Raw genomic sequence first — 25,481 nt, forward strand, 5'->3', positions numbered from 1 at the left:
GAGGAACACCAGCGCACACCCACCCTGCGCGCTGTTTGTTGTTTCGGCTGAAGGCATGCGGTTGGCTACGTGATGAGGCTGGTGCTGTGTCCCTGGGGATGATTCCTCACTCCTCAGCCTTATGACTCTTATTGAATGCGTCTTTTTTATCATGTTCTACACTCAAAGCTAACTTTATTTTTAAAACATGTTTGAGGGCGTGTGGCTAAGAAATCATTTGGTTTCTTCAAGGTGATGTTTCATCTTCGACGCTGAGACTGGTTGCATATTGTATAGTATATAGGACTTGTGGGTGGGTATATATGTCATCTGATCATGACGTTGTGAGTCGTGACTACTAGCCTGTAGATCGAGTTCTGACAATTCATTTTATCCTCTCTCTCTCTCTCTTCTCTCACACCAGGCTTCTCAACACAATGAACAAGATGAAGAACTTTAAGAGGCGTTTCTCTCTATCTGTTCCCCGCACTGAAACCATAGAGGAGAATGAGTTCACGGAGCAGATAAATCAGTTAAACATCCGACATACTCAAGGTAAGAACCAGCGAGAACCAGAACCAGTCCCCTCATTCTAGCCTGGGAATGGGATCTCTTAACTTTTCAGGGTTTGATCCAGTCGGGAGCGGAAACCACTCTACGTCATGTTGTAGTCCTCAAAGGACTACAATTTGGCGCTCAAGGACATACTTTTAGGGCCTACCTAATAAACCCCTTGATGAGGCGTACTTTTGCTTTTGGAAAATCCGTTTGGTACAGTATAGGCCTATGCATTTTTTAGTCCAACTCGTAGCGACTGGCAAGACTACACTAAACTACTCGAGCATTTTAATAGGGATTGGGGAAACAAATGGGTGGAACCAAAACGAAGCGACGCCGATTCTTCTGCTTGTGGTTTCCACCTAGACAGGATCAAACAGCCCGTTGTAAACGATCACCAGGCTTTCCCCCGAGAAAGCCTGATGACGCAAGGTTACCCTCAGCCTGGTCGCCACTGGCTCTAAAATCGCCAGCACCCCACCTCTCAGCACCCCACCTACTCTGTAAAATACGTTATTTTTGTCATTAAATAAAACACACCCACCTCGAGCCACCCAGCGGCCACCGCAGATACAATGGTTCACAACCCGGAAATAAGCGGCGGTCGAGGTGGATGCACTTTATTTCATGCCAAAAATAGTGTATTTTGCAGATTGGGTGGGGTGCTGGGAGGTTCACCACCGCGGAGAATAGACTTTCAATAATGCAAAACTACCTTTGGTTTGGTGAGTAGTGAAGTAGTTTTATTTATTTTGACTGAAGTTGAGCGCTGGTTGGGGCTGAGAAAACGTGGTCTATTCATTTGCCAACGGGTCTGTCAGAGCGTCACCGGGAGGTGACGCGATGGACCAGAACTAGCTTTACCAATGCAGTCCACTGCATCAGCCTGGCTCTGGCAGTGGCGATGCTTGAGGGATTACTCCACCAGCACGACTGACAACCAAGTGCTAATGAAGAAAGTTTATTCCGAATCACACCATGTGAATAGCCTCATTGCCTTTATGTACTTACATAATTGAGCCCGATGTCAAAATATGTCATCTCTAACTATGTGTGGTCTCACACTTTATCTTCCTGTACACTCCTATTACTGGTTCAGCACAGCGGCAGTACATCTGCAGCTCATTAACGAGGCGAGGAAATGAGAGAGACAGAGGTAGCTGTGTGATCCTCAGGTGAGATTAGCTCCGTGTAACAGCAGACTTATCGGCTTGGATTCCCCGGGTGGTGTTGTGTCTATTTAAGTCCGTGAGCAGCTGCATCAAACTCTCTGAGAAAATAAATGTCAATCAGCCACGGTTCGCTGATCACAGTGAAGTCACCAGCGATCCCTCGGGACTGCACATACAGTACATACCTTTTTGCTTACAATACAAACACACACGGTAGACACACACATGCGGGAGAAGAGTGTTCTTCCTAGCACGCATGCACACACACAAGCATGCACAAATGTACAGAAGCATTTCTCGCACGTGCATTCATGCAGATAAACAAAAGACAAGCTACTGTACTTCTTGGATAATCAAGTAAGACAACTTAAATCCGATAAGGTATCACAAATGCCAAGCACAAAAATACTGGGCACGGTGCGTCTGTGTGTGCGTGCATGTGTGTGTCCTGGGAACCTGCCCCCTCTTCATGACACTGATGAAGGCCATAGGCTGAAACTAATTTTGCAGAAATTATTTTCCATCAGTTTTCATTCTCATTCTCCTTGCAAGTAGTTGCCAGAACCCTTAAATTAGCTTCTGAACTAGAATGGCTTACAGCAGAAAAAGATAAACAAATCACCAAGTGGCTCATTATCATACCTCTAACTAGAGGTACAGTAGAAGACACACTCAGTCGAAAGAATGTGTAATTGAATGTCATTCAGTGTAGCCTGTGTATTGGCCTCTCGTTCAAAGTCTGATTCAATCGGTTCTGACTCAGTCATTGGTTGTCCTCGTCATGTTTTGAGCGTGTGCATGCATCATGGCCGATGTGGTCCAAAAGTTACATTATTATCATGTTTTTGGGCGACGTCACCTCATCACCTGCTATCGCCAGTAGTTGCCGGCTCCCATTGACAAATAACGCACTTCTGGGAAATACGGACGACCGTAGCCCGCTGTTAGAAGGCACCGTTAATCTCCATCTAGTGGCCCTGTCATTAGGTACATGTTCATCCATGTTCGTCTTCTCAGCCCTGCAGGGGCAGGTTGATAGTGGGAAGGAGAGAATTGTGTGCAGCTACAGTAGGTGTGAAACATATGGAAGACAGACGAGACTTGCAGCTCAGCCCTTATCACTGCAGTATCTGGAAATAGATCTCACACCCAGAGGTTTCCAGTAGAGCAGGGGTCTTCAACAGGGGGGCCGGGACCCCTAGGGGGTCCTCAGAGTTACTACAGGGGGTCCTCCAAATGTTGTGTGATAGAAACTTTGTTTTCTCCTTTTTTATATTTACCCTATTATTTACCCTATTTCTTATTTTTTGGAGCTGTGTGGAACACAAGCTCCCTATACGTGGCCGTGTGTGTGGCCGTCCGTCCGTCCGTCCGTCCGTCCGTGTCTGTATGTAGCCTAAAGTTTGGCACGCTACTCCTCCCACAGTTTTTGCACCACACACTCGCGCCATATGTCAAATCGACCGGCTTACTCGAGAATCGTGTGCTAGTAACTTGCTAAGAGAAAGGTTCTATAGTTTAATTGATATTAATTTATTAGTGAATTAATTTTCCCCATTGACTTATAATGGGAATCGCAAAAACTCACATTCAATTATTTTTCTCTCGCAAACCATAGGGGCTACAGTTTCAAGACTTGGAGAGGAGGTTCATAATGATTTCAAGGATTAAATAAAAAATAATAGTGTCATTTGGCCTCATGGTGGCGCTATAACAGCCCAGTTTACGTTTTGGCCTGTAACTGTTGAACCGTAGGTCGGAAAATTAAAATTATTTTTTCCCTGGATTCCTTGGGTCACATAGGAATCCAGGTGATATAGGTGATATAGGCCACGCCCATTTGCGCCAGGATAGATTTTCCGCCATCTTGAATTTTCTCCAAAACACACTTTTTGCTCCTTTTCCTACATATTTTCTTCAAATGTCTTAAAAACCGGTACACATGATCTATGAACACACACACACACACACACACAGCTCCACTTCGAACAGAGGTTCGATTTTTTTATATAACCCTAACGCCTCGCAGCGCATCCATATTCTGAGAACTTTATCCAAAAATAGCAGATCTAAAAGCTCACGCTGCGAGGCGTTGTGAGCTTGTAGAGCGGCTATTTTCAGCAAAGAGCTTTGGTGTAGAGGGGAAAAAGAGCAGACTAAGTACAGAGTGAAAGGTCAAGTTTATTGACGGTTCAAGTGGTTAAATATCTGAAAACACAAATTAACATGATACCAAAATACACTGATGATATGAAGAGGTTGTGGGGGTCCCTGCTTTATCTCTCTCTCAACTAAGGGGTCCTTGTAGGCAGGGCAAAGCGTGTAAAAACCTGATTAAAGGGTGCACCAAACTTTTCTGAATTGATTCTTATGTATTTTTTCCTGTAGAATCCATTTCTGCAATATACATTTTTATATCGCGCATAATTAATTAGATAATTAGCATTTATGACTAATTATGCTAATTATCTCATTAATTATGCACAATACAACAATATACTTTGCAGAAATGGATTCTACGGGAGGAATTACATAGAAATCAACTGAGAAAAGTTTGGTAAACCCTTTTATAAATTTTTGATGAATTCTTTCCTGTTCTTTCTGCCCATGTGTCAAATTATTTGTAACATGGGTGGAAATGACAGGACAAACCCTATTTAAAAAATGATAAAAGGGTTTACCAAACTTTTCTCTGTTGATTCTTATGTATTTTTTCCTGTAGAATCCATTTCTGCAATATAGATTTTTGTATTGTGCATCATTAATGAGTTAATTAGCATATTTGAAGCATATTTGACATATGAGGGGAAATAACAGGAAAAACCTATAACAATTTGATAAAAGGCTTTAACAAACTTTTCTCAGTTGATCCTTGTGTATTTTTTCCTGTACAATCCATTTCTGCAAAGTATATTGTTGTATTGTATTGAGATAATTAGCATAATTAGTCATAAATGCTAATTATCTCATTAATTATGCGCGATATAAAAATGTATATTGCAGAAATGGATTCTACAGGAAAAAATACATAAGAATCAATTCAGAAAAGTTTGGTGCACCCTTTAATCAGGTTTTTACACGCTTTGCCCTGCCTATTGGCCTGAAAACGTTAAAGACCCCTGCACAGTAGAGTATTCCTTCTCTCTCCCCTCTCTGTCTGTCTGTGTATGTGTGCGTGCATGCGTGCGCGCGCTCATGTGCTCGTGTGAGGAACACAATTGCCTCAAAAAGACAGCAAGATCTGGGGAATCCTGGAAAGTGAGGACATTTCGTTGGCAGTTGTCAGTTATTAAGGGTCTATTTTAGGATTAGGTCAGGTTCGGGGCGTCGGAATTTAGCAAATGTTGTTGTGTTAAGTGTTGAGAAGTAATTGGAAATCAACAAAATTGAAGAATAAAAGCCAGTGGAGTGAGTAGCGTCGCGACACACACACACACACACACACACACACACACACACACACACACACACACACACACACACACACACACACACAATTTAGGCATTTAGCAGACGCTAAATGCTTGATCCAGAGCGACTTACAATAAGCAAGGTAATACATCAATACAATAAGCAACATCAGTACATCAACATCAACAATAACATGGGTAGACCAAGCACCTAGTCACACACATATGTGTGAAACATCTTCTCCGTATCGTCTGAGAATGGCCACTGGGGGCGCCGTACTAATGCATTGTCAATGGAAGGTTGTTTGGTGTTTTGTCGTTGACGTTTCTCTTGGCCAAAAGACTGCTGTGGTTGAGCTAGAGACACGGCAACGACAAAAAACCAAACAACCTTCCGTTGACAATGCATTAGTACGGCGTTCCCAGTTTCCATTCTCAGACGATACGGAGAAGATGTTTCACGCATATGTGTGAGTCCAGCCTAAAAAAGCTTTATATAAAAACCTAAGAGAAAATGGTATGTACAGTAGCTTTCATGTATGGTCATTGGGGGGTAGGTGAGCTACAATGCTATGGGCCTGTGGAGTCTAGGGAGTGAGTCTGTTGTTCTTAGTGCAACAGGGAGTTTATTCCACAGTTTGGGGGCCAGCAGGGCAAATTGTCTAGGACGAGTGGATTTTTGTCCTGGGGTTTTTAGCTAGGGTTCTGTCAGCATCCCATCACACACACACACACACACACACACACACACACACACACACACACACACACACACACACACACACACACACGCACATGCATGCCCGTGCACACACACACACACACACACACACACACACACACACACACACGCACATGCATGCCCGTGCACACGCATGCACGCGCACACACACACACACACACACACACACACACACACACACACACACACACACACACACACACACACACACACACACACACAGCCATGTGCCTGTGTGAGCACATGCTCAAGCCTGCTTTCTCACCATAATTACCATCAGGGGATCAAAGAATATGTCACAGCTGACGGCTGTGATATTCAAATGATGAATCCAACAAATCCCGATCTGAGCCTGACTCCTTTTATCATGCCGCTCTTTATCATCTCTCTCTCTCTCTCTCTCTCTCTCTCTCTCTCTCTCTCTCTCTCTCTCTCTCTCTCTCTCTCTTTCTGTGTGTGTTGGAGTGACCTACTAAATGCATTCAGCTAGTTTACAACTGGAGATGTCTACACCACTTTCCCTCTATCCATGTTCTCCCAGTCAATATCTTTCTTGTTCCTGACACCTGTGGATTGAGTGTGTGTGTGTGTGTGTGTGTGTGTGTGTGTGTGTGTGTGTGTGTGTGTGTGTGTGTGTGTGTGTGTGTGTGTGTGTGTGTGTGTGTGTGTGTGTGTGTGTGTGTGTGTGTGTGTGTGTGTGTGTGTGCGTGTGTGTGTGTGTGTGTGTGTGTTGGGGGTATTCTACAGTAAAGACATAGGGACCTTGCTGAAGACGGACATGTTTTGTCACCATGGAAACCAGGCTTTAAAGAGCTCTTAGCTTTCTACTACATCAAACCCCTCAGGGGGGAATGAATGTCTCACACACACACACACACACACACACACACACACACACACACACACACACACACACACACACACACACACACACGTAATGTATATCGTCCTTGTCGGGTGGAAAACTCGTATGTCCAAAACCGTTCATTTTGTATTTATCGCTTTAGAAATGATTTAAAATAGTAAAAACAGACGATCTACAAGCACACAGCGCCTCGTAGATCTGCTATTTTCATTAGTCTTGTGCGACAGTCTTGTGTGATGGAGCAGGGCTTTACTTTATGAAAAAAATGTAGAAATCTGAAACTTGGTGATATGAGGTTTCTGCCAGACAGTGACGATATATAACTATTACATTCTATCTACACGCACGTACGCACGCACGCACGCACGGAGAGTAGAGCATGCACAGCGCTGACACACGTGCCCACTTCAAACTCACAGTCACCTAGCTACCTGACCAGAATGCCCCTCGCACTCCATTGAGGATCAAACCCCAGCTGAAGCACTCGCACTAAACAGCTAGTGCTCAAAAGAAGCATGAACACCTCACAGCACATGTACAAAGGACATCTATGTTCCCTCTGCCTGGTCTCTCCCACTTGCTGCCACCCAGCCCTCTGGCCTACATTGAAACACTGCAGTGTTGTTAGTAAATTAATTGATCACAGCATCCATAACTAATCCCCATGTACAGCGCTTTGTGAGGCCAGGCAAAGGAGAGCAAGTATCTGAAAGCCATTTTCCTGATGGCTGTCATTACATGCAGATGTGTATGCGTTCCTCTTGAAAAATAAAAATGTGTCCCCTTTTTGTTATTGAGGTATTTGCACATAATGTAGTCCCATAATTAGCGTGGTTGCCCCTGCAGACTATACAGTAGTACTTGTCTGACTATTCCATCCATCCATCCATCCATCTTTCCCCCCCAGATAGACTTTTTTTTGCCGCGCTACTCCTCCCACAGTTTTGATGGCACACACTTGGGCCATAGTCTATGTCAAATCGACCGACTTCATTGGGAATCGATTCTGTGCATTTTGTTAACAGATACATTAGATAGTTTAATTCAGATAAATGTATTTGTGAATAAATAACTTTTCCCAAATATGGAGATGACTGACATCATAGATGTCTGACATAGACCACATGAGACTGACACAGTATGTTACAGATATACTTGCAAGTGTGACCCACGTCACGGCAACCACACTTCTTTCTAGTTTGTCCTCTGCATTTACAGTAGCCTGGTAAACAAAACCCGGACACGTGAATTCACATTATCATGTGTCTTCTGCGGTCTGCAGAAGACACACATCCTATGTAATAGGGGTAGTGGCTGCCATGGGGGAGCAGTTGAGGGTTACGTGTCTTGCTCTGTTGCTTGAACCATGATGTGTGCACACGCTCAAAACATGACAAGGACAACCAATGACTGAGTAAGGACCGATTGAATCAACCACGGACTGAAGTAAGGACCGATTGAATCAGACTTTGAACAAGAGGCCAATACACAGGCTACACTGAATGACATTCAATTACACATTCTTTCAACTTAGGAGGGCGAGTGCCTGCAACTTAGGGTGTCTTGGGGAAAAAAGAACAACTCTAGTTATAGGTATGATAATGAGCCACTTGGCGATTTGTCGATCTTTTTCTGCTGTAAGCCATTCCAGTTCAGAAGCTAATTTAGATTGGAGGAATTTGTAGAGTTGCAAAGGTCTTCTTTATTTATACTAGCCCTTACCCGTTCAAAGATATGAGCTCCGAAATGATGTGCAGTGTGTGGGTTATGGGATGTGCACTGTGCACACAGTATATGAGGGATGGAAAGTAACTTTAACTGGTGCTTGCATGCTAATATGTAGGAGCATCAATGTAAGAAATACCCGTTCCATTTAACGGCTACAGAGATACTGTGTACCGATCTGCATGATTTTTGGACAACATCTGTAACAGGGCCAGAACCCCCCCCCCCCCCACCCCCGCCCGCCTGCCTGCCCGCCTGCACACACACACACTCCCCCCCCCCCCCCCCGTGTGTGTGTGTGTGTGTGTGTGTGTGTGTGTGTGTGTGTGGGTTTGTGTGTGATTGTGCATGGCCTGAACAACAGCGCCCCTCCCTTAACATGTGTGGTCACAAAAGGTACTGTAGGCTAAATAGATATAGATACACCATAAAAATGCTAATATACAGCATACGATTTGTGAAAGTGACAAACGGGCTTCACAGTTATGTCAGGTGTGTTCATATGCTGATGGTGATGCGATTTCAGATCAATTGCTCCAGCCACCGAGGAGAAACGCTGTGACAGACAGACAGACACTCACTCACTCACTCAGACATTCGCAAAATTATAGTATAGATTGAATTGCCAAAGGGCAACTATGAAAACAACGTGCTTGTGCTTTTATTACCTTAGTTAACTAACATAAATACAAGCACACTGGAGGATATTAATAGCACTTTTATTTTGCCAAACAATAAAAACAAACAATAAACAATGTGAATACAGTACGTTGACGTATAAAGTCCTGTATTAACCTTTAGCCTAAACAGATATGCCATACAGTGAATACAGAATCTATGTATTTAATTAATTAATTAATTAATTAATTCAACTTAAACAAATCAAGTGGTGCTTTAGTGACTGGAGTGGAGACGCGACGCATTGATAGAAAGTAGCGCCCGGTACAACAGCTGTTGTAAACCACATATGATTGGTGGATTCTCTGCTTTGAAAACTGCCTTATTGTAATGATTTTATGCTTCTCCAAGGCTAAAGGAACGGGGCTAAAGCGCTAGCATGCTAACGATTTAGCCCCGTTCCTTCAGGAGGAAAAACAACAACAAGCGTAGGCTAAAGGTACAATTATGTAACATCACTGCGTCGATGCAGAATGGCACACGGCTGCATCGCAATGCAAGCAAATTGGCTTAATCTAAAACTTTTTAAGAAGTCCTCTACTCCACCACAGAGACCACCACCACAGTGCAGCTGCAGTGAGTGAAAGTGAAAGCGCATCGCGCTGCTGCTTCTTGGTCAGCTCAAACAAGTAGAATAACAACATGTCGACACATTTCCTCTCAAAGCGGTTAACTTCAAAATAAGAGCTCCCTGTAATATGATCAAGGCAACTTTCAAGTCACGTGAACTGTTTTTATTTAAGTAGTAGGAAGTAAGATGGACTAAATAAGAAGTACATGACTGTCCAGTCCAGCGCTCTCATACTACACCACAGTAACTGGTGTGATAAAAAATTATATATTTTTGACGGCTCGACTCCAACAATTGGCGTCGATTCCGGGGGCTTAAAACTTGTCGATTCGTCGAATTTTAGAAGACAGCCCTAATATATACAAAACGTTTGTTTTGGATTTATCACACAATGCCTCAATTAAGGTGCAATGCGTTGTGTGCTTGTAGATCGGCTATTTTCACTAGTTTTGTGCAACAGTCTTGTATTATGAAGCAGGGCCTTACTTTACGAAAAAACATACATAATTTGAAACTTGGAGATACGTGGTTTCTGCCCTACAGTGACGATTTCTCATTCTACCTCAAGCCTCTCTCTTCTCATGGACTATTGCAATATCACGCATGAAAAAAGGAATTTCACCCAGCTTTAAACCTGTAAGGTGACTTGCTGACTGGGACTTCGGTTCCTCTTTGTGTGTGTATGTATGTGTCCCCTAGGCCTGACTCCAGACACGCTGTGCCCTCCGTCTCAGGATGCCAGTCCAGTGAGCCCTGAACCAGCTACTCCAGGGGCCCACTCCCCCTCTCTCCACTACCGCAGCAAGGCCCAGCATAGGCGCTTCTCCATGCAGGTGAATGGTTGTTTGGGGTATGGTGTGTGTGCGTATGTGCGTGCGTGTGTACCCATTAATTTGCTTTGTGCAAGCTCAATCATTAGCATTGTTCTGAATAGGGGGGCAGAGAGAGGGGAAGCAAGTAAAGGAGAAGAACAGGAAGAAACAGGTCAAGAGGAGGAAAGAAATCTAAGATTTGTACATAAATACATTATGTATTGAAAAAGTAGCTGCTATAAGTTGTAAAAAACAAGACAAAGCTAGCCTGACTGCAGAGTTATTGGCATACACGCATGCGCGCTCGCGTGCGTGCGGGCACAACCCACACACACACACACACACACACACACACACACACACACACACACACACACACACACACACACACACACACACACACACACACACACACACACACACACACACACTCTCTCTCTGTCTCTCTCTCTCTCTCTCTCTCTCTCTCTCTCTCTCTCTCTCTCTCTCTCACTTCCCAGGTATGATTGGTTTGTGAAAATGTCAGTGGGTTCAGTCTATTCGTGGCTCACACGTGTAAGCAGTAGGATACTGATAAACGTAGGCAATTGAAATGTATAATAAACATAATTTTATGTGAATTGCCACTCACAAGATACAAGTTGGTCACCCCATGGTGTAAAACATTAAAGCAAGGTGATTCTGCAAACAAAAGGTTGATAGTACTTCTTTTATATATAGTTTGTATTTATCATGAATCATCAAAGTACACATCTGGAAAAACACTCTGGAAACAGAAAAAAAGGAAAAAAAGAGAATTAAGTTAGGTAGATTTAGTTTTGAAAACCAACACAAAGAAGAAAGGCAACACAATAAGATAAAAATACATTGCCAGGTCACATCCATTAAAACAAGTCCTGTCCTCCTCCTCCCAACTGGCAGGTGAATGGGATGAGGGGGTGCTCCTCCATTTTACTCCCCTCACCATCCTAATGCTCAAGACACACCGAGAGTTCACTGTTCCGTCTTTTCTAAAAATGTCCCTGTGGAAAGATCATGAATCACTTCTCTGTCTTTCTCATGCTCCACATGGCCCAAAGTCTCAGACAGTTGAGTGTATCTTGGAAGTGTTATTCAGTCACGCTGGAAAAATGTGGTACTTAGAAAAGACAGATTGCAGATGCCACAAAATAAAGGCATATTAACCCTCAAAATAAATCTGTAATTCATCATAGTGATGTAAGTTGCAAAGGTCTATTGGCAACTTTTGTTAGATCAGTACTTTGATCAAAACTAAGATCCCCAAAATAGAGAGATTGAAACTAGTTTCAAGTCTGTCTGTGGGTTTTGTATTTTGCCAATTAAGAGTATTACGTGTTATTATTCACAAGCACTATTGGATCCATGGGAAGACATGTCCTTTTTTCCATTTCCTGAAAATTAACTGCTTTGGACAAACAATATTTCCAACCAACGGAAATTCTTTAGATTTAATTTGCAATGGCTGAACAATAAAGGTTGGGTAGGGTATTGCTTGTTCTTAAAATGTCAGTTATGTCACGCCTCCCATATACCTCAAACAGAGCAAGATACCAAGCTTAAGTATAAGCTAACATTGTGTTGTTTGTTGCACATAGGATGTCAGTAAGCACATGCCCATGGACATCCGTCTGCCTTCCGAGTTCCTCAAGAAGCTACAGCTGGAGAGTGAGGACTCTCCACCCGGCAAACCTCTCAGCCGCATGTCTCGGCGTGCCTCACTGGTCAGTGGCAATTATACAGTATACAGTAGGCCTGTGTACAATAATTGTCCACATGCAGACAGAGGTGTAGTCATACTGTATAGGTTTACACGTTTGACTGTTCCAAAGCCCCTTCCACACTGTCCCCTTTAAGGAGCGAGAAACCCCGCCTCTTTATTAGTTTTTATCAGAATTCAGAATATGAAAAGAAATCTAAAATGTAGGAGTGGTTTCTAAAATGTAGGAGTGGTTATCTGCAGTTGTATAAGCCACCTCACGCCGAACTAATGGTACGCCGAGAGCAAATATGTAATGAGTGGCGCCAAATATTTCTTTTCTACACAGAAACTGGAAGAACACAGAAATAGCTACAGAGACAGCAGAAAGCTCTGAATCCACAAGCCTATGGGCAAATTGAACCATATCACTGCTCCCTATCACAAGTAACTCATTGATATAATATATATTTATAGAAAAGGTGATTTTGGGTTTCATGACTCTTTAAACTTTGGAACAGTGTGGTAATATAATTCACAAACAAAAAAATCAAATAGGCCTACAGGAAACCAAGTTAAAATAGCCTAATGTTTACAGGCATATTGTCTTCCTTTTATTTACAGCATTGTAGTTTGTTAACAATAATGCTACGGAAATATATACATAATGCTGTTATTGCTATAGACATATTTCATTTTGTTTGAATGCATGGCTGTATCAGACAAGACAACCATAAGGCTGGATGGCAGGAAGCTGACATTTGTATTTATTTTTCTCTCCAGTCTGACATAGGTTTTGGGAAATTGGAGACATACGTAAAGCTGGGCAAACTGGGTGAGGTACGTGTCTGTCACATAGAGTGCATACACAATGTTTTTTTTACCAAATCCAGGCTGTCAGCCATCTGGAATGACAGCCACTGAATTACACACTGTAAAATGTCCTTGCTGTCGAGATTGGCTGCATTCTTTGTACAAGGATTGCACAATCCTTGTACACTGTGGACCAACTGGTCCACAGTGGTGTACTGTATATCTACTGTAAGCATTAACCATTGTAAGCAATGACAATCCAGTGATGAGTGTCCATGGCACAACAGCAGGCCAGCAGTAACTTGAGGCCAGAAAGGAGCAGTGTAGTGATTGAATTTGACCATTGACACGCTTGTCCGTCCATGTAACTTTGACTTAGCAGGAGCAGTGTGAGTCTAGTCTAGTCTGAGAGGCTAAACGGCTGTTAAATCAAGTAACAGAACAGACAGCATGGCTTAAGACTCTGTACTTGAATTTGACTAAATACAGCCATACTGTATATCGTCGTTGTCGAGTGGAACAACGACAACGACCTAAAAAAAAAACCTAACCTAAAAATCCAAAATCTAAGTGAAAACAGCCGATCTACAAGCACACAATGCCTTGCATCGCGAGGCGTTGTGTGCTTGCAGATCAGCTGTTTTCACTACTTTTGTGCGATGGCCTTGTATGATGAAGCAGTGCTTTACTTTGCAAAAAGAAATGACAAATTTGAAACTTGGAGATACAAGGTTTCTGCCCGACAGTGACGATATTAATATTATTTTCCTTGAATCAGTTCTGCTGGCAAGATTGTTGAAACAGTCCACCTTAGATGGGTGATACTCTGCTCAGTGCAGCTGCTGTGAGAGGACTGCAGGGACGTGCTGGCCATTGGGAAAAGCGGGACAACTCCCGAACGGCCGGAAATAAACTGTTTGCACAAAAGTAAAACATTTAACTGTTTGCACAAAAGTAGTGAAAACAGCAGATCTACAAGCACACAACCCCTGGCGTTGTGTGCTTGTAGATCGGCTGTTTTCACTAGTTAAAATCATTTTTAAAATGATAAATACAAAACAAGCGGTTTTGGACATACAAGGTTTCCACCCGACAACGACGAAATATAACTCATGTAATTGGCCCACTGGCTTGTCACTTGTCATGATCTGAAATGGCAAATCTTTGAGTAGCAGCAGCGCTATAGAGAGAGATCTCTCTCTATAGCGCGCAATGAGGGCCTCTCCAACTCTTTTTCCTGGGCTGAATCAGGGGCCCAGCATGTCCCTGGAGGACTGAATGCAGATGCCTTTCAAATCTCATCACCCACTTAGACACCAGCAAAATGATCATAGATCTCTCCAGAGAAGTAATGCAGTGGGTTTTTTCTTTATGTCTTAAGAGTCTTAGCGATTAGTAACAGACGCTCTCTGCATTGGCCACAGTCACAAGGCACAGCATCAGCTATTGGGCATGGCGGTGGAATGATGACTATGAAAGAGCTAATTTTATATTCTACCGACATAGCTTGCGGCTTGTGGCTTTAGAAGCTCTACCTCTCCCAGTGTTACGCAGTAAAGCATTACATGGAAGAAGATAATGTTAATCCGATTACAAATTGTAGATGGAACCAGTGTGTACTTCTACACACTAGTTCCATCTATTCTCTTGCTGATCTATTATTGAATTTTCTACTCAACCCCTGAAGATGAGTTTAAAATGTGTAGGAATCTTTATGGTGATGCTGCTTGTAGATTAAAGAATTAACATCGTGAATGAAATTATCAGCGACTTTAGTGTTTTGTTCTCTGGTGGCACAGCAAGATGCAAAAATAAATGAATACAGGATTTCATAAGCCTTTAGCCTGGATGTAAAGTTATTCAGGGTTGTTGCAAGCCTCAAATCTTACGTAAGTTTGTTCCAGCTATATATGTGTAGCATAATGCCTAAATGATTCCTTGTGTTTTATGCTTCCTCCTGTTTTATTTTAACTCTGGGAACAGTTAGTAGACTCAGGATAACCTGAGACTTCCTAAGGTAAAAGAGAGCAAGAGATGTATTTTGCCCCTAAATAAACAGGCTTGTAAAAAGGCCTGTTATGAATACCTAACAGGTACAGTACACAGTATCCTCAGAGTATCCTCCAAATCTTTGTGTGATAGAAATGTTTTTTCTCCTTTTTATATTAACCACTAGCCAAATATAGCAGATCTATTGCGAGGCGTTGTGAGCTTGTAGATCGGCTATTTTAGGCAAAAAGGGGGGAAAGAGCAGACTAGTAGTACAGAGTGAAAGGTCAAATGTATTAAGTATTGACAGTTCAAGTGGTTAAATATCTGAAAACACAAATTGACATGAATCCAAAACACACTGATGATTGTGCTGTCAAACAATGAAACTATATGGAATCTATGAAAAGGTTGTGGGGGTCCCTGCTTCATCTCTCTAAGGGGTCCTTGGCCTGAAAACGTTGAAGACCCCTGAATTAGGCAATCTTATTTCCTGTTTCTACCAGGCCCAGGTCACATTCAGAGGACAAACGTGCTGCTGGTTATTAAGTCATACATTTATTGAAGCAGACATGCCTTGTGGCATAAGAATGGTTTAACAGCAAGCCGTGTCAACTCCTTTCACAACATTCAGTCAAAGATTATCAGAATGCGACCCTGGTTTTGTGTACATGTGCATGCATATGCGTATGCTATGCCCGCACACATACAGCATGGTTGTGCGTGCGTGTCTGTGTGTTTGTAGGGGACGTACGCCACAGTGTTCAAAGGGCGGAGCAAACTGACTGAGAACCTGGTGGCACTGAAGGAGATTCGTCTGGAGCACGATGAGGGAGCACCCTGCACCGCTATCAGAGAGGGTACGCACGCCAACGCACGCACACGCACGCACGCGCACACACACACAAAAGCTGTCAAAACCAGACGTGCTATTCTTCATTAGGTCTGGGGTGTATACTATAGTGATGACCTCAAGTGCTGGTAGTCCATAAGTGTTGTCTTCTTCTACCTCTCACTAATACTTGTAGTCTTTGTGTAGAAAGGTAGATGTGCTCTTTAAGTGAAAGATAAGGGGTCATGTTACTGGAGGAGAACTCCTGTAACTGTATGTTGCTACAGATTATATTTTACAAAAACATTGAACTTCAATTTGAAAAATAGGACCAGCAAAAAAAAAAAATAATAATAACAGGTCATTTGTAAATCTTTTATTTGAAAAAAGTGTGAAAATAAAAATTGAATAATTCTGACATTGTTTTTAACACATCTTTTTTTTTTCCCTGGCGCAAAATATTTTCAGATGAGAGCCCACAGACAAATAAAGTTCAATTTGGGGGTCTTTTGACATGAAAATATTTGAGAACCACTAGACTGTAAATAGGCTGAGTTTGAGTAGGTAAGACCTACTGATACACCCTTAGCGTCTACGTAGGATGGAGTCTTATCCCACCAGTGACTTCCTCCCATGTCTCCTCTTCACTGTGTCCTTGTTAATGTGTCTAGCGAAATAAAGACAATGCCTGCCCTCTGTATGTCTGCTTAGTGTCTCTACTCAAGAACCTGAAGCATGCGAACATTGTCACACTCCATGACATCATTCACACAGAGCGTTCCCTCACTCTGGTCTTTGAGTATCTGGTGAGTAAGTCAAGTCCATATACACTGACAGGTAGAACATTGTTTTACTTCAGTGCATATGCAGTAGTAAATACCTGACAGCTAATCCTATTGCTATGTCTTTCCTAGGACAGTGACCTCAAACAGTACTTGGACAACTGTGGAAATCTCATGAGCATGAACAACGTCAAGGTGAGCATAACAAATAAAAAATGAATCTTCTTCTTAAAACACAGTGTACATTTTATTCATAAAATGAGCAACGCAAGTCCAGACAGGGGTAAAAGTTCCTTCTTGCCCATCACATATCTATCTATCTATATATCTATATTAGATATATAATCTCTCACTGTCCTTGCTTAAAGTCCCTATACTCCTCACAGACAGGTGAAAAGAAGCAGCTGGCGGTTACATTTGTTTTGTAGTATATACTTTAGTTGTCTACACCCAACAAGTATGGGTCACTTTAGTAGGCTACTTGAATAAATGTACTTGGATACTTTACACCAGTGGTTTTCAACTCTTTTCATATCAAGGTCCGTTATTTATTCGGCATTTGAGCCGCAGACCACTATTTGATGAGATTTAACGTCTCAGACCCAAGACTTAGAATAAGATTTTGGATAAGATTTTGTCAAAAATTCCATTCTGTATTGATGTTGGTGCCATAGGAGAGATAACAGGGCGACATTGATCAAGTAGCAATTATTCTACATTCTCTAATTGTGTAGACTTCTTATAAATTAAGTAATGCAGATGTTTAACAATAATTTAACTCTTGGGTAAAATGAAACCAAATGGACCCGTTCATTTTACTCTCTCAGGAGCTAAAGATATATAAGGGACCATCATTCCAGAGGGTCCAGCTCTCCAGAATTTAGCTGGGGACCCCCTGGAACCCCCTCAAGGACCACTGGTGGTCCCCGGACCAGTGGTTGAGAACCACTGCTTTACGCCACTGCTTCTCTCTGTAGATCTTTATGTTCCAGCTGCTGCGAGGTCTGTCCTACTGTCATAAGAGAAAGATTCTGCACAGAGACCTCAAGCCACAAAATCTCCTCATCAACGAGAAGGGAGAGCTCAAGCTGGCTGACTTTGGTAGGGAAGTATGCTCGCACGCACAACCGCATACATGCATGCACGCACGCAAGCACGCACACACACAAACGCACACAGGTAGGCAGGCTCACACTCTAAAGTTGGCTCTCCACCAAACAGACTACTTCAGAGTTCAGACTAGTGCAGACTGGCAGTCAGGTCCTATGTCGGAAGATGTTGAATTTTGTTGAAATTATAGGAATTAGCCAATCAAGATGGAATATGAAAAATCGGATGGATAAACTGTGCAAAATCGATTTTAATGCTCTAACCCAAGGGTCTTCAACAGGGGGGTCCTCCAAAACCTTTTTTATATTAACCACGTGAACCCTAGTGTCCTTATTCTGAGAACCTTAGCCAAAAATAGCAGATCTACAAGCTCACAACGCCTCGCGCTGCGAGGTGTTGTGAGCTTTTAGATCTGCTATTTTCGGCAAAGAGGTTTGGAAAAGAGCAGACTAAGTACAGAGTGAAAGGTCAAGTTTATTAAGTAGTGACGGTTCAAGTGTTTAAATATCTGAAAACACAAATTTACATGAATCCAAGATGATTGTGACGTCAAACGATAAAACTACAGTATATGGTATCTATGGGTTGTGGGGGTCCCTGCTTCATCTCTCTCTCGACTAAGGGCTGAAAAACGTTGAAGCATCACAGAGACAGATATCAGCCTATGTTCTTATAATAGTGACGTTGTTGTGTTGTCCAGGTCTGGCACGGGCCAAGTCAGTCCCCACTAAGACCTACTCCAACGAGGTGGTGACTCTGTGGTACCGCCCCCCCGATGTGCTGCTGGGCTCCACAGAATACTCCACACCCATCGACATGTGGTGAGTGTGCTGTAGTCCAGGGGTTCTCAACCTTTTCGGGCCGCGACCCCCAAAATAATCATAATTTGGACTGGGGACCCCCCACCCTACAATCATTTCATACAACACGGTTCTATTGTGAAAATAGCAGATCTACATGCTCACAACGCCTCACGTTGCGAGGCGTTGTGAGCATGTAGATCTGCTATTTTCACAATTTCTCTCTAATATTTGACAATGTTTAATTTGTCATTTTAGAAGTATTAAAAAATCCTTAAATTGTCACCTTAGAAATGTGATATACACTTAACTTAATGTTGCACATTAAGTTAATTATCTGGGGACCCACCAAAATATTTTTTAAGATTTGTTTTGGGGATTTTATGCCTTAATTGATAGGACAGTAGACTGACAGGAAATGGGGGGAGAGATGGGGAGTGACGCTTCAAAGATCGTCCGGATCGGGAATCAAACCAGCGACGCCGCCAGGCATCCCTGCCTATGTGGCAATGCCTAAGTGGTATGCGCCCAGACCAGTAGGCCAGCGGGCACCCCACAATTCCAAGTTTTTAAAAAGTATTTGGAAAAAAGAAAAGAAAAAAGAAAACTTGCGCAGTGTTGTGAGCTTGTAGATCTGTTTTCTCTTCTAAGGTTTGGGAACCACTGCTGTAGTCTATGACCTACGTATGGACTGTTCAAGAGTTGTAGGCCAAGGTGTACGGTTATAGCCTCACCTTCCCCTTCATCATAGTCGAACCGGAAACTTTCGATCTTAAATGCGCCCCTTTAACGACTTTAAGGCAGGATGAGCTGTAGTTTGGTTGCCTACAATGGACACCCAAGTTTGAACCTTGGGTGTTACAATTGCAAATACCTCACTCTGTCGGGGAATGATGAGGGTGACGAAGGTTTTCTATGAAAAACATGCACAGATACACAGGAACAGATCCATGTATAATGCATGAGTTTATTAACAGTGAGCGAGCTCGTTAATCATACAGCAGAAGGCTGTATGCACATAAGCATTTTGCTCATTAGCAATTGTGCCTTGGTGAGAAAACGTGTGACTCTCCAATTAGCACCATTAAATGTGCTAACTTTCTTTTAATCTGCTTAGTGACATGTCCTCACTTCATATGTACAGTAGGAGTTTATTGCGACCGTAGGTCGCAAGTTTACCATGAAAACCGGCACATCTTGTCCGCGTATCTCTGTCTGTCTGTCTTACTAGTAATATAGCACTGTGTGTGCAGTTTAATATAGTTATGCTTTTGATGAGCACTTTGAAGGTCGTGCGTGTGTGGTTGCGTTCGTGCAAATAGGATTTATGTAGGGAATTATGGTAGCATGAACCTTTCTCTTTCCTCTTCTAGGGGTGTGGGTTGTATACTGTTTGAAATGGCAACAGGACGTCCCATGTTTCCTGGCGCCACTGTGAAGGAGGAGCTCCACCTGGTCTTTAGACTGATGGGTAAGTGTCCACCATCCAGGACATACACTCTGTCTGTCACAATTATTTCATGATCGCCTAATCGCAATTATTTTTGCATAATCGTTGTTGAATAATGTTTCAAATATTTTTCAAAAATTGCAGTTATAGTAGATCTACACGCTCACAGCTTGTAACTTGTCGATCGTCTATTTCCAAATTTTTTAAAGATATTTTGAAAGTCTAAAATTATTAAATATGTCAGTCAATTTGTTTAATATTGTTAAATAAAGTTATTTGTCATAGCTGCCCTTTTTTGTTTACAAAGCATGAAAGGCAAACAGATGTTCGAAGTAACATTCCATAACCATGACACCCTAGGTAGGACAAGGTGGTACAGGGTAGTACTTGCACTGAAGTAGAGTACCGTGGTCCGTGGAGACAATTGTTTGATTCATCTGTGGTGGCTTTCTCCGCTACTGGTCGCTATTTTCGCCAATGGCTGAATGCACAAATCTCACCTGATCACTTGCAAATAACAGCGTGGACACCGTCAGTCCTACAGCCTGCGGTCTGAACAAAGCCCATGTGTATCAGAGGAGGCATTGTGGTTGTCTACATCACTGTTTCTCAAACTTACACATTTCAAGGTCTCTAACGAACCAAAATGAATCCTAACTAACAGGTTAATTTGGTTCCATTTGTACACTGTCAGAGTTAGAGTCTTGTATGGGTCAATTTAGATCCCCTCCTCAGTCTCACTTTAAGAACCACTGGTCTATCACTGTTTCTCAAACAGTGGGTTGGGAGTTGGGACCCATTTGCCGTTCGCGACACTACATTTTTGTGGGTTGCAAATATATATATATATATATATATACCGGTATATATATTTGAAAAGATTTTTTTTATCCCCAACAAAAACAATCACAACTTTTCATAGATTAAAAACAATTCCAAGATATGAATAAAATAGAAAAAAGCGGCATGTTGTGAGCTTGTAGATCTGTTATTTTCACTAGTTTCACTACTTTCAAATGAACTTCACTGCACAAGAACAACATTAATTGTATTGGCTCGGTGTCATAACAGAGTTAGTCATATTAGAACAGGCTACGTTACATTTCATTCTTCCTTCTCTGTGTTTCAGGGACTCCGACAGAGGACACTTGGTCAGGCATCAGCAGTAATGAAGAGTTCAGGTCTTATCTGTTCCCACTGTACAGATCTCAAGCACTCATCAATCATGTGCCAAGGTAACTATAACCCCTGATTTATACTTGGTTTGCGTGTAGTATCACACACAGAAAATAGCAGATCTACAAGCTCACAATGCGGTACAAGTGTTTTGCTGTGTGTACGCATGCTTTTTCGTTATCGGATTACACAGAGGAGAGCAGGGACGTGTAGAGAATGTTAGAGAGGCAGGGGCTGAACTTTCTAAAAAGGCATTTTGGTGAAAACATAGAAAATAGCAGACCTCCAAGCTCACAACGCGCTGCGACGCGTTGTGAGCTTGGAGGTCTGCTATTTTCGATACTTGATTTCTACACATTTCATGATTTCAACCAAGATGCTGCATTCAAGTTCAGGAGAGTTTGGACAAGGCAAGGCAATACCTTCAGGTATGGCATGGAAAGCGGGCATTTGCATTTCTTTCACTATAGTGAAAACTGCATTCATGGTCTGGAAAGGGCACTTTTTACAGACTGATAAAAGGGCAGGGGCTCAAGCCCCCTTTGAAGTCTATGTGTGCACTTGCCTGGAGGAGAGAGACAGGAATAAGAGGGCACACCAGACATTATTGGCCTTGCCCCCCTCCAGGGCATTCACCTGGTCACCTTGCAACCATAGCCACGGAAAAAGCGCTCTTATGAATCATAGCTTTGGCTTTTTAATAAGACAGGCCACAACAATACGTCATTCTCTCTCCTTCTCTCTGGTAGACCGCGACAAGCATGACACATTTAATTAAAATCGTAGCCTTTGATTAACTGACAGCAGGAATTAATAGGCTTCCAGCTATTTCAAATTATGTGCGGGATGGGCGTCTTATAGGGATGGAGGCATCATTTGTTGTCCTGTACACATGTACAGTATAATCACAAACATAACATAACCAATAACCATCAGAAATACTAATACGTGTATTAGTCACTGATGATGGACAGTGCTTTCACGATAATAACAAAAAAGCTGTAGTTTAGCTATATTTAGCCTATTTTCTTTCATTTCCATACCCCAGTCCCATTATTATGTATATGAAGGATAGGGAATATTTACTGGTGGTTATTTACAGTAAGAAGTCACTCGCCCTGGAGTGTCTGTCAGATCACAATATAATACCTCTATTGAATTATACCTCTATGGATCGCAACAAAGAAAGCGAGGTGTTGTTTCCAACCATTTACTGGCCAGCTCAATAACAGACAGCATATACGGGGTGTGTGCAGTTGGTTGTTCAAAGACACCCACAGGAATATGGAGAACAACGTACTCATAACAGTAAGAAAGGTATGCCCAGACCATTTGAAATGATTCAGCTATAATCACCTGCATCAAAATATAACATTCTATGTGTAAGTGGAAAAAAACCCCCAGAGATTATCCAGTCACTTAAGTTCGTAATGTACCTGCCTGTCTGTCTACCGTTTTTGTCTCTAACAACATTTCTTAAACTACTGGCTGGATTACCATATAATTCACTGTGTTCCCCAGATTATGGCTCCTACTGATTTTGGCCTTTCCCCTAGCCCTCCCTTAAAGGCCAGATTTACACTGCAGCCAAATCCAGCCCGAATCAGATCTGTGTCACATCCAGACTGGAATCTGATTTGTATAACTGGTCACATGGTCATATGAAACCAATCAGATTCCACTCTGGATGTGTCACAGATCTGATTCAGGCTGGATTTGGCTGCAGTGTAAATCAAGTAGTAACGGCTGCAGCCTGCGGGAAGGCGTCTGCGAGACCTGGGTCTGCAAACAGGTCTGCAGGAAGGCGTCTGCGAGACCTGGGTCTGCAAACAGGTCTGCAGACCCAGGTCAACCTCTCTACTGCTCCCAGTGGCAGCCTTAGCTCCAGGCGGAGCCGCTCGATTGTCCACGACATTGCAAGCGGCGCGAAGGCCAGCGGACGGCGCGAGTGCCCGCGCAGAGCGGGCCAGGGCCGCGCAGCCGGCGGAGCGCCGCGCGAGTTACGAAGCCGTGGTGAATGCAATCGTTATATTTATGCCCAGGCCGTAATGCCTGGGCAAGCCCACGATAAACGCCCTGTCCAAGTGACTACAATGTCTGCACAGTCACCGAATCACTAGGGGGCAGTAAAGTCAAGTAGTATGGGGTCTGCCGACCCGGTTCTTCAGACCCGCATCTGCAGACTTCCCGCAGGCTGCAGCCGTTAGCTTCTCGTGTAAATCAGGCCTTTTGACACATTTTTCACATTTCATTTGTGCACCCTGGATACTTTTAAATGGTATTTTCTTCTAGCACCAGACCAAACTGTAACTATAAAGTGCCAAAAGGTACCTTTTTATTGTTTTATTTCACTTTAAATCGTTTACTGTTGGTCATGAGATGCTAGCTCTATCAATGATTTTGATTAATTGTAGACCTTACACAGGGCACTAGAATGGCAGTGTCAAATTACTAACACATCTATGCTAGATTAAGCTACATTATTCAGCTGGTGAATGCCTCATGCAACCTCATAATACAATACAACCATAATTGACCCATTTTGTCTCCCAACAGGTTGGACACAGAGGGAATAGAACTACTGTCAGCTCTACTTCAGGTAATAGACCAGGAATCAGCACAGCAGCAGCTTGTGAATCACTGCTGTTTTGTCGAATGCTGTAATCAGAGAGCTGTTGTGTTGTGATTGCAGTATGACAGCAGGAGGAGAATCTCTTCTGAAACAGCTCTCCGACACTCCTACTTCCTGAGCCTGGGAGAGAGCATTCATAGTCTGGCAGACAGTGAGTGACCTTGATTATTTTTTACTTAAGCTATTGAAAAATAGCAGATATACAAGCTCACAGTGCTTGTAGACAGTAGATCTGTTATTTTTGAAAAGTCGTGAAAATGTGTGCAAATCTTTGAATATAGCCTATGTATTTTTTACGCGAACATTTGTTACTCAAACTTTGATTCTGGGGGTGTCCCTGGAACTAAATATTTTGAGATGGGGGCCCGTGGCCAAATACATTCATTTTGGGGGTCCTTCACATGAAAAGGTTTGAGCACCATTGACATAGAACATAGGTTTTTCAAAAAACCTTAAAAGGATTTGAAATATTCAAAGACTTGCACAGATTTCACGATTTTTCAAAAATAGCAGATCTACAAGCTCGCAGCGTGGCACTGTGAGCTTGTATATCTGCTATTTTTCAATAGTTAAAGCACAAGATAGTGAGTGAATCCTTGTACCCAGGGCCCAGAATTTGGTGCGACACCCTTGCACATACACACACACACACACAGCACATCTTGCCTCCTCCTCAGACAATACTGACTAAGCATATGAGTCATGATGATTTTTCTCCTTCTACAGCTGCCTCGGTGTTCTCTCTTCGAGAGATTCAACTCCAGAAAGACCCGGGACACCGCAGCTCTTTGTTCCATCCACCAGGTACAAACCTCATTCTCCAAACATAATGGAAAGAACGTCGATTTGAAGACAACATATAATTCAAGATTTACAGAACTGCCAAAAAATACGCTTTTTCCTATCGATTACTCACTCACCCCATGGAGACTTGAATTCATGGATACTTTTTCGTTTTCGTCACACACACACACACACACACACACACACACACACACACACACACACACACACACACACACACACACACACACACACACACACACACACACACACACACACACATACATAAGAGTAAGACACATACTGCCAAGCTAGTCACAGTCACAATAATTATCTTCCTGCCTCGGTTAAGTAATCGATAGAAAAAAGTAATTTTGGGGTGAACTTTTAAAGAGGGTAGCGAATAATAATTTCCTTAAGGCTCTTGCTCTGGGAGCATGACGAATAAACTATCTAAAATTATCTGGCATTTTTAGAGATTGAACTAATTTTACACTTGAAGAGGTTTTTCAATTATATAAAAATGCCTAATTAGATTAGGCATAATAGATAAGGCCTTGCGAGATAGGGCCCTAGATATATTGGACATTAGGGGCATTAAGGGCATTTATGCATTATAATAACTATATCTTAACTATAGTATAATTAATTCTAAATGTCTTCAATGTATTATATCGGTACATAGACATCTTTCATAATATAGAAAACATGTGTAATATAATAGATGACAGACATATAGTATTTATATAAATATACTGTATGACTTTATATACTGTATATATATATATTTATTTTTTTGTTATGATTTTAATTTTTTTAATGAAAGCATTCACCCTTCTCTCTGCCTCAGGTCGAGGAAAAAACAGAAGACAGAGCATCTTCTAG

The 25,481-nt window shown here is 42.4% G+C and overlaps 1 protein-coding gene across 1 annotated transcript; it reads left to right on the top strand.

Annotated features, from left to right (window-relative positions):
• Nucleotides 1-416: 416 nt before the first annotated feature.
• On the top strand, nt 417-25,481 carry cdk18 (cyclin dependent kinase 18; the record flags this gene model as incomplete). Its single annotated transcript, XM_080728409.1, has 15 exons — nt 417-534; nt 10,400-10,533; nt 12,129-12,254; nt 13,013-13,069; nt 15,777-15,891; nt 16,575-16,669; nt 16,778-16,840; nt 17,623-17,746; nt 18,456-18,576; nt 19,929-20,026; nt 21,135-21,240; nt 23,738-23,780; nt 23,874-23,964; nt 24,540-24,617; nt 25,447-25,481. The coding sequence occupies 15 exons, from the start codon at nt 417-419 to the stop codon at nt 25,479-25,481; spliced, it is 1,404 nt and encodes a 467-aa protein (XP_080584535.1).

Source organism: Nannobrachium achirus (assembly GCF_963921795.1).
Source record: "Nannobrachium achirus genome assembly, chromosome: 6".
In the NCBI taxonomy this organism is placed as follows: Eukaryota; Metazoa; Chordata; class Actinopteri; order Myctophiformes; family Myctophidae; genus Nannobrachium; species Nannobrachium achirus.